Source organism: Carcharodon carcharias, chromosome 11 (genome assembly GCF_017639515.1).
Source record: "Carcharodon carcharias isolate sCarCar2 chromosome 11, sCarCar2.pri, whole genome shotgun sequence".
NCBI classification, from domain to species: Eukaryota; Metazoa; Chordata; class Chondrichthyes; order Lamniformes; family Lamnidae; genus Carcharodon; species Carcharodon carcharias.
In genome coordinates, this window is record NC_054477.1 from 26,543,777 (window position 1) to 26,557,812 (window position 14,036).

Sequence of the window (14,036 nt, forward strand, 5' to 3'; positions counted from 1 at the left end):
TGGAACAGTTCCTACAGATTGGAGGGTAGCTAATGTAACCCCACTATTTAAAAAGGGAGGCAGAGAGAAAACAGGGAATTATAGACCAGTCAGCCTGACGTCAGTAGTGGGGAAAATTCTAGAGTCCATTATAAAAGATTTAATAGCTGAGTACTTGGAAAACAGTGGCAGAATCGGACAGAGTCAGCATGGATTTATGAAAGGGAAATCATGCTTAACAAATCTACTGGAATTTTTCGAGGATGTAACTAGTAGAGTTAATGAGAGGGAGCCAGTGGATGTGGTTTATTTGGACTTTCAGAAGGCTTTCGACATAAGAGTTTGGCGTGTAAAATTAAAGCACATGGGATTGGGGGTAGTGTACTGAGATGGATAGAAAACTGGTTGGCAGACAGGAAACAAAGAGTAGGAATAAATGGGTCTTTTTCCAAATGGCAGGTACCAGTTGGGTACCGCAGGGATCGGTGCTGGGACTCCAGTTATTCACAATATATATTAATGATTTAGATGAGGGAATTAAATGTAATATCTCCAAATGTGCAGATGACACACAGCTGGGTGGGAGGGTGAGCTGTGAGGAGGATGCAGAGATGCTTCAGTGTGATTTGTACAAGCTGAGTGAGTGGGCAAATGCATGGCAGATACAGTATAATGTGGATAAATGTGAGGTTATCCATTTTGGTAACAAAAACAGGAAGGCAGATTATTATCTGAATGGCTATAAATTGAGAGAGGGGAATGTGCAACAAGACCTGGGTGTTCTTGTACACCAGTCGCTGAAGGTAAGCATGCAGGTGCAGCAGGCGGTAAAGAAGGCAAATGGTATGTTAGCCTTCATAGCCAGAGGATTCGAGTACAGGAACAGGGATGTCTTGCTGCAATTGTACAGGGCCTTGGTGAGACCACACCTGGAATACTGTGTGCAGTTTTGGTCTCCTTATCTGAGGAAGGATGTACTTGTTATAGAGGGAGTGCAGCGAAGGTTTACCCGACTGATTCCTGGGATGGTGAGACTGACATATGAGGAGAGACTGAGTCGAGTAGGATTATATTCACTGGAGTTCAGAAGAATGAGCGGGGATCTCATAGAAACCTATAAAATTGTAACAGGGCTAGACAGGGTAGATGCAGGAAGGATGTTCCCGATGGTGGGGGAGTCCAGAACCAGGGGTCACAGTCTGAGGATATGGGGTAGACCATTTAGGACTAAGATGAGGAGAAACTTCTTCACCCAGAGAGTGGTGAGCCTGTGGAATCCGTTACCACAGAAAGTAATTGAGACCAAAACATTGTATATTTTCAAGAAGGAGTTGGGTATAGCTCTTGTGGTGAAAGGGATCAAAGGGTATGGGTAGAAAGCGGGAGCAGGCTATTGAGTTGGGTGATCAGCCATGATCATAATGAATGGCGGAGCAGGCTTAAAGGGCCGAATGGCCCACTCCTGCTCCTAGTTTCTTTGTTCTATTACAGAGGACTCCACCTCAACCCCCTAGGAAATCATAGGGAATCCGCCAAGATTTGACTGGCAATCTCTCCACGTCTCCAGGCCCCCCTGACACGGACATAATGTCCTTGGGGGCTGGAGGTGGCCCTTAATTGGGCCATCAAGTGGCTCAATTGGCCACCTGGTGGACAGCTATACTGCTAAAGTTCCCAACATTGGCAATATGTCATACAGAGTAGGAAGATGTTGGCTACCCTCACGATCCCTTCTCCTGCTTTATTGCCAGCGCCCTTGCCTCTCAGCCAGTCTGCAATGGGTCCTGTATCTATGCTTGTGCTGTTCCTTTTATCTTACTATATTTTCCATATTATCTTTCTGTCTATTTTGTCAATGTTCAATTAAGTTTGATTCTTTTCTACCTACTCTTCAAATTCTAGCCTTTTTATACAATTTATTTGAACTATAAAATACATTTTTTCCATCTAACTCCCTCTGCTCATTTTAACAATGGAGCATTTCTTCGACAAAGCACATTTTCATTGGTGGGAAGCTATCTTCAGTGGCCAGCCTGAGGACCAATGAAAAGCTTAGATTGTGATGATTGACAGGTCAAATTTGATGGGGAAATTGTATCCAAGTCAATACCTCAAAAGCAACTGAAATAATAAATTCATCCAAGAGCACATAGAAAATCCAATCCTATTTGTAAACATTTACAAACCATAAGAATAGCTGTGGGATTACTGGGAGGTTGAGTTTCGCTGAAGTTTTATTGGGTTGAATGCATTTGGAAATGCCCAAAAGTAAAATCTTTATTTGTGATATTTATTAATAGTTTGAAACAAATAGGAGAAGAAAATTAACTTAAAACCGAGCAATTTCATTCAATTCCCAATAAAGACACAAGAGAGCCAGCGTGGGGGAAACAGTGGCATAGTGGTATTGTCACTGAACTAGTAATCCAGATACCCAGGGTAATACCTGGGCAGATGGTGAAATTTGAATTCATTAGAAACCTGGAATTAAAAGTCTAAGATGACCATTAAACCATTGTCAATTGTCATAAAAACCCATCTGGTTCACTAATGCCCTTTAGGGAAGGAAATCTGCCATACTTACCTGGCCTGGCCTACATATGACTCCAGACCTACAGCAACTGACTCTTAAATGCCCTCTGATATGGCCTAGCAACCTACTCAGTTCTAAAGGGCAATTAGGGATGGGCCGGTGATGCCCACATCCCGTGAATGAATTATAAAATAATACTGAAGCCAGTACCGGTTAGTTTAAGTCAATGTCAAATTTGCAATATCTATGCATTGTGCCTAATTCATATATACATATTGCCTCCTCCTTCCCTAAGATGTGATTAGCATATATTGACCAAATCCTCATGGGATAAAGATAAAATCAACAAGTGAATTAGTCTGGACTCTTTGAACAGAACTCATGTCAACAGTTTGCAGAGGGCATTACAGCAGAGAGTCATGAGGGTCAGGGATTGGTGAGTGGGAGGAGGGAATCTAACAGAAGGGGAAGTAAGTGCTGAAGATTAGGACTGAAGATTTATTTGGTACTACCTTGTACTTATGGCCCCTACCTTTGGATTCTTCCACAAGTGTAAATGTTGGGCCCAATTTTAACTCAGTGCAAGGTTTTGAGTGAGTTAAAATTCAGCCCATTATCATCTACCATGCCAACCCATTCATAATTTTAAAAATCTCTATCAGGTCACTGCTAAATCTTTTCTTTTTCTAAAGAACAAAGCCACCACCAATTTAGTCTTTCCCAACAGCTATCATCTTTCAGTTTGAGTACCATCCTTGTAGATCACTTATGCACTTTCTTCAATGCTTCTCTTAGAGGGTTGTTTAGACTTCAGTTAAATTACAATGGCATAGAATGATTGTAGATTCTGTTCCGTTGCCACATAAGTATCAGTCTCCTCTGAGACTGGCAATGTGAGATGCCAGTGTCCTATGGGCACTGTGCTTAAACCCATTTTTTCCAGTTGAGCTGAAAGTTCTTTCTCTGTGTTTTAAGGATGGCATGCATGATTACTTTGGATGGTGTGAATCCAATTATTTTTAGCCATAGGTTCACTGTACAAACATTGGCACAAACTGGCATTAAATGGCCAATCCTTTTCTGAAAGCTCTTAAAAATAGTTGTTGTGTTATTGAAACGTTTCACCTTTGCGAGGTTGTGATTAATGAAGTGGTGAAACAGAGTACAGGGTGTTATGGCTGGTGCTGCACCTGATCTAAGAATGTTTGATACTTTGACTGAGTGTACAAACATAGGAAGTGCTCCAATCCCCAGCACTCACATCTTTCACCTTGATGAGCCCCAGAAAATACAAGGTGTACTTAAAGGATGAATCTGCAAGGAGCGTATGGAAAGTGTGACATATCCAAGTAATGCCAGCTTTGCTTTCACTTCCAGATGGATACACAACGGATGACATTCAGTTCTACTGGAGAGGTGGGGATGACGCTGTGACTGGAGTGCATAAGATTGAATTGCCGCAATTTTCTATTGTGGAGTACAGGCTGGTGTCCCGCAACGTTGTGTTTGCTACAGGCAAGTCTGGCTTCATTACAGTGATAACTACTGATTTTCAGGGTTCTTGTGTTTTTCCTGGAAAATTGAGGTGGGGAATAAGAAGGTAACAATTATGTGTCTTTATTGCCGCATTTTTGACAATGGGTTGAAATCAGGCAGCCTTAATTATCGCTGTGGGATGCTCCATGCCTGATTTTCCTCTATCCATTCTATTTGGATGATCCTTGACACCTAAGTTATATTAGAGGAAAATATGCCCTATATAGCCACATACTTCATCAAAGTTCACAGATGTTTCAGTTTCTGGTTTATTCTTCTTCATTAATCTGCACATTTCGAAACAATATTTCTTCTCAGGATGTGGGCCTCGTTGGCAATGTTGGCATTTATTGCCCATCCTGAGTTGGCCTTCAGAAGGTGGTGCAAGGCCTTCAAAAGACTCATGACGAAGCACATTCTAAAGAGTCAGTGGCAACCTTAAGGATCAGTCATTCAGTATATTTATTTTCAATTGACATATACATCTAACTTATGATGTACCTGGAGCACTGTGCTCAGTTATGGTCCCCTTACTTGAAGAAGGATGTAGTTGCATTGGAGGCGGTTCAGAGGAGGTTCACTAGATTGATTCCAGAGATGCGGGGCTTGTCTTATGAGGAGAGATTGAGTAGTTTAGGCCTATACTCGCTAGAGTTTAGAAGGATGAGGTGAGATCTAATTGAGGTATATAAGATGCTAAAGGGGCTAGACAAAGTAGACGTGGAGCGGATGTTTCCCCTTGTGGGGCATTCTAGAAGGAGAGGCCATAGTTTTAGGCTAAGGGGTGGTAGATTTAAATCAGAGATGAGGAGGAATTACTTTTCTCAAAGGGTCGTGAATCTGTGGAATTCACCATCGTAGAATGCAGTGGATACCGGGACGCTGAATAAATTTAAGGAGGAGATAGACAGATTTTTAATTAGTAACGGGTTGAAAGGTTGTGGGGAGAGGGCGGGAAATTGGAGTTGAGGCCGAAATTAGTTCAGCCATGATCGTACTGAATGGCGGGGCAGGCTCGAGGGACTGAATTGCCTACTCCTGCTCCTAGTTCTTATGTTCTTTCATAATTCCAAAAAAAGATTGTTTTTTAATACTCATTGCTTCCAATGCCATATTTCATATTTCTGACCAATGTACCATTTTCCCCAACTTCATGACCAGAAACTTAACAAATGGCTGCAATTATTCAACAGCCATGTGATCTAGACGTAATTTACACTATCAGCAGGTTTTAGATTGATTCTTGCTCACTTGTGGCAATGTGTGATCAGGGTGGTTTTAATCCCGGGTCCCCATGACATTGGCCAATTAATGAGAACTCCTGTTCCTCCTGCAGCAGCAAAGGACAAATAAAAAACACATCTTTAAGCTTGACTTCACCTGAAGGGAAATCCACAGTGGCTCCCCACTCAGGTGGGAGTTAATACAGCAGCCATGGCCCAAAGACATCATAAGAACCCCAATCTTCATATTGAAAGAATATGTCGGATTCAGGTGGGTACATTGCCTGCCTGCCCAGAAAAGCAGGTTAAAGGTTAAGTCAGCAGGATTCGGGAGGGGTGTTGGCAAACAAATCAACTGGCTAAATGGAACTGTCTAATTATTAGATAACTGATTGGGAAAAATGAGTGAATATTTATTCTGCCAAATTTTCACCTACTTACCAACCCATCCAATCTTCTGGATGAGTTTCATAGTGGCTGAAAAAAAAAATGCTTGTTTGTTTGGGGTTAAGTAACATTTCCTCCCAGTGGCATTATATAATTTCTTCCAGTTAAGCACATCTATCCAGCTTTACAAAATGCAACCATTTTCCCACTGTCCAAATTTGTGATTGAGCGAGGGACATGGCGATGTAAGTCTAGTTCTGTCCCACATCAGCCTCAAAAGAGTTCTTTCATAAAATTCAGCCTCAGGATGTCCAGGGCTTATTCAGTATGCCATTTACATAAGTGCATATAAGGACTACTATGGTGTGAATTGCAGCACTTTGCCAGGATATTTTTGAACATTTATTTTTTGATCGTTACTTTCTTAGTCATGTACTTTTAAATATATCAGGAGGCTTAATGCCAAATGTCCTGACACTGCCAATTTTTGGTGAGCTCTCAATATTGGGACAGTGGTGTTCTCAATCCCCCTTTATTCATGGAACAGAGGGAAGAGAAGAGAAAAGTAGAGGTGCAAAGCATGTCAAGCTGCACCAGAGGCACAGTGGCACATTATCTGACAATGACCTTGTGGAGCAGGTTGTACAGATTCCTTATTAGAATACAGCCAATTGCAGAAGGGCGTCATTAACAGCAAGGACACCCAGAGCTAACAAGTACCACTGAGTTGATACTGTCAGTGTCAGTAACTGTTACCTATGTCTTCAAGTCTTCCTTCATGCATCTTTCAGTCATTGAGCAACGCTGTACTATGGAGAGGAACTCTGTTATGACGTAGAATTTGCAGCACAGAATCAGGACATTCAGTTCAATCTGTCTATACTGGCATTTAGGTTCTGCAGGAACCCCCTCCCACCCATCTTCTAACCTTATCAGAGTAACCTTCTATTCCTTTCTCCATCTTGTGTTCATCTAGCTTCTCATTAAATGTATCTATTATATTTGTCTCAATTGCTCCACAAGGTAGCAGGTTCCACATTCTCACCATTCCCTGGACAAAGCAGTTTCTCCTAAATTTCCTATTGGATTTATTAGTAATAATCATATATTTAAGCCCCAAGTTTTAGTCTTCCTAACAAGCGGAAACATCTCTATATCTACGCTACCAAAACCTTTTCATAATTTAAAAATCCCCTATCAAGTCATGCCCCACATTCTCCTTTCTAGAGAAAAGAGCCCTAGCCCATTCAGCCTTTCCTGACAGTTATATATCTTCTAATTTCTTGTATTATCATTGTGTGTCTTTTTTGCACCTTCTCCAGTGCTGCTATCTTTTAGAGTACACAAAGCCACCTTTGTTGTTCTCACCTCATTCTGCATCATCTCCACATTGCTTGCCAAGTAGCTGTAGTATTGCACCTCCGAGTCTCAGGCTAACAAGCTTGGTTTCCTGCCTGCGGATTTATCATGCCAGCCATGGGATTTTGCCAGGCACATTTTCTATCTAAACAATATTTGCTAAGGCAGACAGTACATTAGCAATGGTGACAATATTTTTATCCTCAAGTGCATACAGTTACTTATCTTTAAGTCAGCGTATCCCTTTAAATTTATCGATCACCACTTGATGAAGTCTCAGATCATCCTCTGGCAAGCTTCCAAAGCCAGATCCAATACATAGATTCTCACTCACACAATGTAAATTAGTTAGGGTCAGTACGCAGATGTTTGAGCAGATGCTACGGATGCTTAATCAGAGCCACAATTGGATAAATCTGCATCCATAAGACTGTCCAGTTCCATGCACAACTAATTGTTCACCTGGGGTGGAATTTTCCATGTCTGCAGGCATCAGGCGTGTTCGGTGACGTGAGTGGACAACATGGCAAGAAGGCCAAAAATCGGTTTCACGACTACGTGAAACCAGTTTGCGATTGTCCACTCGGCCCGTTGATGGCGGGCCACGTTTCCTGCCATCAGACATCAGAAACCTCAGTGTAGTACATCTGCACACAATTATTCCCCCCCTCCCACCCCACTGGATCATCCTCCCACATCGGCATGACTCCATAACAACGTATTTCAAAACAGAATATAAAAGACGTGCACTTGGCAGGCTGCACTTTGAGGGGAACTCAGAGGTGAGTGCACAGTAACGTAGTGGAGCGCTCGCAAGGGAGCGATGGACTTCAAGGTTGAGGACTGTTGTGGGCAAAGGCTGCCCTGCAGTTGAAGGTAGCGGAGGAAGGTGGGATTTCGGGCAGCCGTGCAGTGCATTTTTCTCTGGCCATCCAAGTAGTGGCCAGCACTCTCTGGGCTGCATTAAGACTTAACCATGCTAATCCACGCGTTTCTCTCTTTCATCCTGCAGAAGTAGTACATCAGAATCATGGAGCCTGGTGAACTAACTGCATGCCTCGTGGCATAAAGAGAGCGAAGACAATGGAGTAGAGAGCGACTGAGGTGCCTGGCTGCGCAGAGGGAGAGGCAGCACCATCTGGAAGAAGTGGCGGCTGGGGTTCCCGCACACACCACCGAAGAGCCACAGCGGGCTATCACTGGTCGGTGCCTAGCTAGACCCAGGGTCTATAGATGCTGTCTTTTATTCTTGCAGATGACCGAGAACCAGTGTCATCAAAGACTGCACATTTCTAGGCAACTGGGGTCAGTCACATCTGCCAGCTACTGCAGGATTTGGTGCCACATGGACATGGAAGGCATCCATTGCCAGTGACCGTGAAAGTGACAGCAGCATTCTATTTCTACGCCAGTGGCTCCTTTCAGGGCTCCACAGGTGACCTCTGTGGGATATCACAAGCCTTCACCCACAAATGCATCCATGAGGTCATGGATGCTATCTTCGTGAGGACACACAACTTTGCGCATTTCACTCAGGACCAGGAGAGCCAGGATGCAAGAGTGATTGGATTTGCCCAGATCTCGGGTTTTCCAAAGGCGCAGGATGCCATCGGCTGCACTCATGTGATGCTCAGATCTCCATTGCAACACGTGGTCAACTATGTCAACCTAAAGGGATTCCATTCACTGAGTGTGTAGCTAGTGTGCGACCACCACAAACACATCCTGCAGGTCTGCGCACAGCTTCTAGGGAGTGTCCACGACTCCTACATTCTCAGTTGGTCACGGATCCCTGATGTCTTCCAGGGTCCACAGAGGTTGCAGGGATGGCTCCTCAGGGACAAGGGCTACCCACAGAGGACGTGGCTGATGACACCCGTGCAGCGACGTTAGACTGCAACAGAGCAAAGATAAAATGAGGCTTATGCTGCAACTCACAACTTGGTGGAGTAAACCATTGGGATGCTGAAAATGAGGGTCTGGTCTGGTAGAGCCCTGCAATATAATCCACAGAGGGTGTCACGCATTGTCGTCACCTGCTGCAATGTGGCACTTCAACGGGGAGAGGAGCTGGAGGGTGATGAGGAGGATGTTGATGGTGATGAGGGTGAGGAGGTCTTCGAGGGTGAGGATGACGGTGATTGGCCAGGCGTGGCAGGGGTGCGTGGGAGGCCCTGATAGATGCTAGATTTGTGGGAGATGATGTGAGGTGATACACTTTGGAAGGAGTAATTAGACAAGGAAGTATTCAATGAACGGCATGACACTAGGAAGTTCTGAGGAACAAAGGGACCTTGGCGTGTGTGTCCAAAGGTCTCTGAAGGCAGAGGTGCATGTTAGTGGGGTGGTGAAAAAGACATATGGGACACTTGCCTTTATCAATCGAGGCATAGATTTCAAAAGTAGGGAGGTCATGTTGGAGTTGTATAGAACCTTGGTGAGGCCACAGCTGGAGTACTGTGTTCAGTTCTAGTCGCCACATTATAGGAAGGATGTGATTGCACTGGAGGGGGTGCAGAGGAGATTCACCAGGATGTTACCTGGGATGAAACATTTAAGTTATGAAGAGAGGTTGGATAGACTTGGGTTGTTTTTATTGGAGCAGAGAAGACCGAGGGGTGACCTGATCGAGGTGCACAAGATTATGAGGGGCATAGACAGGGTGGATAGCGAGCAGTTGTTCCCCTTAGTTGAAGGGTCAGACACGAGGGGACATAAGTTCAAAGTGAGGGGCAGGAGGTTTAGGGGAGATGTGAGGAAAAACTTTTTCACCCAGAGGATGGTGATGGTCTGGAATGCACTGCCTGGGAGCGTGGTGGAGGTGGGTTGCCTCACATCCTTTAAAAAGTACCTGGATGAGCACTTGACACGTCATAACATTCAAGGCTATAGGCCAAGTGCTGGTAAATGGGATTAGGTAGGTAGGTCAGGTGTTTCTCACATGTCGGTGCAGACTCGATGGGCCGAAGGGCCTCTTCTGCACTGTGTGATTCTGTGACATGCAGTGAGGAGATACCATAAGATCCTCACATTGCATCTATGAGTGTTTAACTCCAGTCGGGCTTATGGCAGCGCACATACCCTCTGCGATAATGCTCCTGTCATGGAGATGCAGTAGAGGCCCTAATAGTTGCTCAATCGCAGGAGGGTGATGATGACATGCAGTGAGGACACTCCATAGATCTTCACATAATCTCTGAGAATGCCTGACTCCTGTCTGGCCAAGGGCAGCTGGCTTGCGCTCCGTGATCAGAGCTATATCAAAGAGACGCAGCCATGAAACTTTTAAAGCATCTGACCCTTTGTCCGCCTTCAGTACCTGATCCCTTCAGGAGCACAGCATCACATGTTGCAGATGCTGAAGAGATGGGGGCCAGCCCCATCTTAAAGGTGCTGAGAGCACACAGAGAGGATGATGAAACTCTGTGACACCTGTGCACAACATTCTGGCAGCAATGACATGCACCGTCGAGGTGCAGGCCTCAGTAATGTCCCCAGGGTGTTTGAGGCCGGATCATCACTTAGGTATGAAGGCTACACAAAGCACAGAGAAGAGGCCCTGGACAGAAACACCTGCCTTCATCTTGTGCAGAAAAGTTTCACATCTGAGTGACACGAACACTGCTCATCAAAACAAGGAGCAATAGGCAGGGAGACATTCTTGGGAGTTTATTGACAATAGTGAACATTATGTACAAGTGATTAACACCCTTGCCCAGGCTGTGTGGCTATGTCTTCTTAAACTTCTTAACCCTGCCGCTACGTCTTGGTGCTCTCTGAATGTCCACAGTGGAGATGGAGGCAGCCTGCTGACTGCTACGCCCTGTCTGTGATGACATTGACGAATGTCCTCTGGAGGGCCGACATCTGGAGGGCCCCGGCCTGCTTTCAGGGTCCTGCTGTGTGGCAGTGGCACCATCCTCGAGCTGTGGAGCTGGAGCTGCTGGCATCACGGGAAGAGGGGATTAGGTTGGGTTGGACAATCCTGGAATCACCTGGGGGGATGACCCCAGGGTGTGCACCTGCTGATCCTCCTCCCTATGGGTGCCCAAGGGCCCCTGGTTGACTACTTGAGGAGAAGGGGTAGCTGGAAATCAAGCACCCCACTTGCGTGCATGCTGTTGGATGCCAACTATGATATCAGCGATGGAGTTCAGCCTGCGCAGCAATGCAGGACTGATTTCCTGGACCAAGGTCTCCATGGCAGCCGCCATCCTACCAGCGTTGATCTCAGTGAATTGGCAAGCTGGAGTTCTCATCTCAGCCTGAAGGTGGATGGACTCCTCCGCCGTGCCTTGCAACCTGAGCAGACATCCCGTCCTGATGTTCCCGAGCTTGCCTTTGCAGCTCCAGCAACTGAGGTATGAATGAGTCCAGAGGCTTGTCATCCGACTAGGACTCAGCAAATTTCTGGCCTCCAGCAGTCCTCCGATTACGGGGAACCTGGGAGGTCCCTGCCGCTGCATGCTGTGGATCAGACAGTGTAATGAGGACACCAGATTGTGATCCCGAGGCTACTGTAAAGCTAGATCCCACCGAGGTGTGTGTCTCTGCACTGGTGGAAGGTGTGGGTGAGCACTGTGATGGGTCTTCAAGGAGGGTGCCTTCAGATTCCTCTTCAGAGGGTTTTTCAGGGCTTGATTGGAGGCCCTGGGTCATGGACTCTGTTGGCTGTTTCCCAGCTGTGCCTGCAAAAGCAAGGAGAGCTAATTAGTGCGTGGCAGTGGCCTGTGAAACACGACACATCACTCACAGCATGGTTGTCTGATGGATGTTGCACTGCTGGATCCTCACTTAGTTGAGCAGCGCCAACCTCACCATCAGCACAGAATGGTCTAGATCCTTGCCGGCCAGCTGGATGGCTCTGTTTTCAAAGTCCATGAGGACCTTGATTTCAGACATTCTTCCACCGTTCTATGACCTCTCCCTCTTTTTGCGCCAGCTTGTCCTGCATGAATAAAGGTGGAGAGGGTTTAAGCAGGACACCTGCCAGGCCAGATGATAAGTATGCCTAGCATGTGTGGGTGGTGAGTGGTCCCATGGATGGGGTGAGGACAATGAAAGTGTGTGTGAGAAAGCGAATGGTGCTATCCCTTGAACTGGCAGTGAGTGAGGGCCCTGTGGATGTGTCATGGGTTTGTGAGTGTGTGAGTTCAGAGTGATTTATCCTGGCAGAATGGAGGAGGAGATCATCCATCCTCTTGTGGCACTGATTGGTTGTCGTCTTTTGCAGGGCATTGGCACTGACCACTGCTGCCACCGCCTCCCAAGCCAGATTCGTGAGGTTACTGCCCATCCTGCGGCCAGAGCAGGGATAGAGGACATCACGGCAGGCCTCCACCACGTCCAAAAGGTGCTTGAGGGACATGTCATTGAACCTGGGGGCTGCACTCTTCTTGCCTTTTGGGGCTATGTCTTCCGTGCAGCAGTCATGGAGTGGAAGCATTGACATTGGTGCACACAGCTGCACTTTAAATATGGTGCCCAGCATGATGAAGCGGGGAGGTGACTGCATGGCGGGCGATTGAGAGCTCGCCCACCATGGAAATGGCATGTTTCCTAGGAATGCATAATTAATGCAACGGGTTTGGGGCAATACAGCATGAGAAACTGCCATTGAGGCCGGTGGGTAAAACATTTTTTACCCACCCACTACCGCACTTGGTGCAAATCTGGGACAATTCCGCCTCTGCTCTGAACCAAAACTGCAAAATTAAATCTCCCAGAATCTGGTGAATGACAGGGCTGCTCTGCATAATTTATATCTTTTCTTTGTTCTTGTCATACCAGTATCCACTCAACCTAAAGTGTGCCAATGTTATCTAATGTACATTGTGTGAGTCAGTTGACCCACCTGTATTGCATCTGGATTTGGAAACTTGCGAGAGAATGATGTGAAATTTCATCAAGAAGTCACCAGTGTTTTAGTAGTCTACTCTTAAATAGCCATTGCTCCTGGGCCCTGGTGTGCTCATCCAGGGTCAGGTACTGGGACAGACACAGCAGTTACATACCCACTCTCCCCCAGTGCTGAAAACATGCTGCTAGCGATAAGGGAGGTCAGGCAGAGGGAAGGGATAGGAATACACAGCTACAGCTGGCTTGGCTCCAAATTCTGGGCCTGCCAGAGGGCACATCAGATTCCGTTGGTTTTGCAGTTCAGTGAAAGGTTCTCCTTCAGAATTTCTTTCTATTTTATTCAGTTTAGGCTTACATATCATTAGCGATTGAATAAACAGCAAAGAGTGGTGGTCCCATTGTCAGAACCCCCTTGAAAATTGCAATGTGTTAAAGCAAAGTTCAGGATCAAATCCAGTATGGCTTTAATTTCTCTCTGTCCTTTCTGTCAATCCTTCCAATATTTTTGTTGCAATGATATTAATGGGTGGAAAGATTTGCCAGTTATGAAGCTAGATTTGAGATAGTGGTGCAATTTGCATTCAAAGGTTTGGAAACAAGTATAACAAACACAATGATGGAAGTCTGCAACTTGCACCTAATTTGCTGACATCAGTTTATTATCATAAATGTCCACCGCTCAGGAACAGATTTGGATATGAACATTAGGGATGTGTTTATGTAATTTAAGGAGTGGGGAAAACGAAAGGGGTGTGCAACAATTGGCTGACAGAAATTCCAAAAGCCGCAAGGTAAATCTCAAAGAGAGTCCACTTCATTTGCCTTTGTCCATCAGCCTTTGCTGAGATTGATGGGGGAGGCCACTAAGAAATGATGGGCAAAGATGAAGGGAGAGGAAACCTGTAAATGTGCAAGTGATGCCACCAATCAAATCCCTGGGCAGAATTTAATCTTGGTGATGGGGGCTTCACCTGTTGGTTGGAGAATTGGCGAGAGTCCGGCATTGCCACCATTGGGGGAGACCCAGTGGAACTAAGTGCCCATCAGGCATCTCACTGGTCACTGTCGGGCCTTTATTGGGAACCCAGGGGATGTAAAATATGCTCACCATTAGCTGCTGACCAATCAGAGGCTGGCAGCTCTCCATTACCCGCAATGCC

The 14,036-nt window shown here is 45.8% G+C and overlaps 1 protein-coding gene across 1 annotated transcript in view; it reads left to right on the plus strand.

Annotated features, from left to right (window-relative positions):
• The window catches only part of gabrb3 (gamma-aminobutyric acid type A receptor subunit beta3), a 509,233-nt gene that overhangs the window by 450,900 nt on the left and 44,297 nt on the right, over positions 1-14,036 (plus strand). Inside the window, exon 8 of the mRNA XM_041199410.1 lies at positions 3,890-4,027. Within this exon, the coding sequence (XP_041055344.1) occupies positions 3,890-4,027 (138 nt within the window). The remainder of the gene's footprint in view (positions 1-3,889; positions 4,028-14,036) is intronic.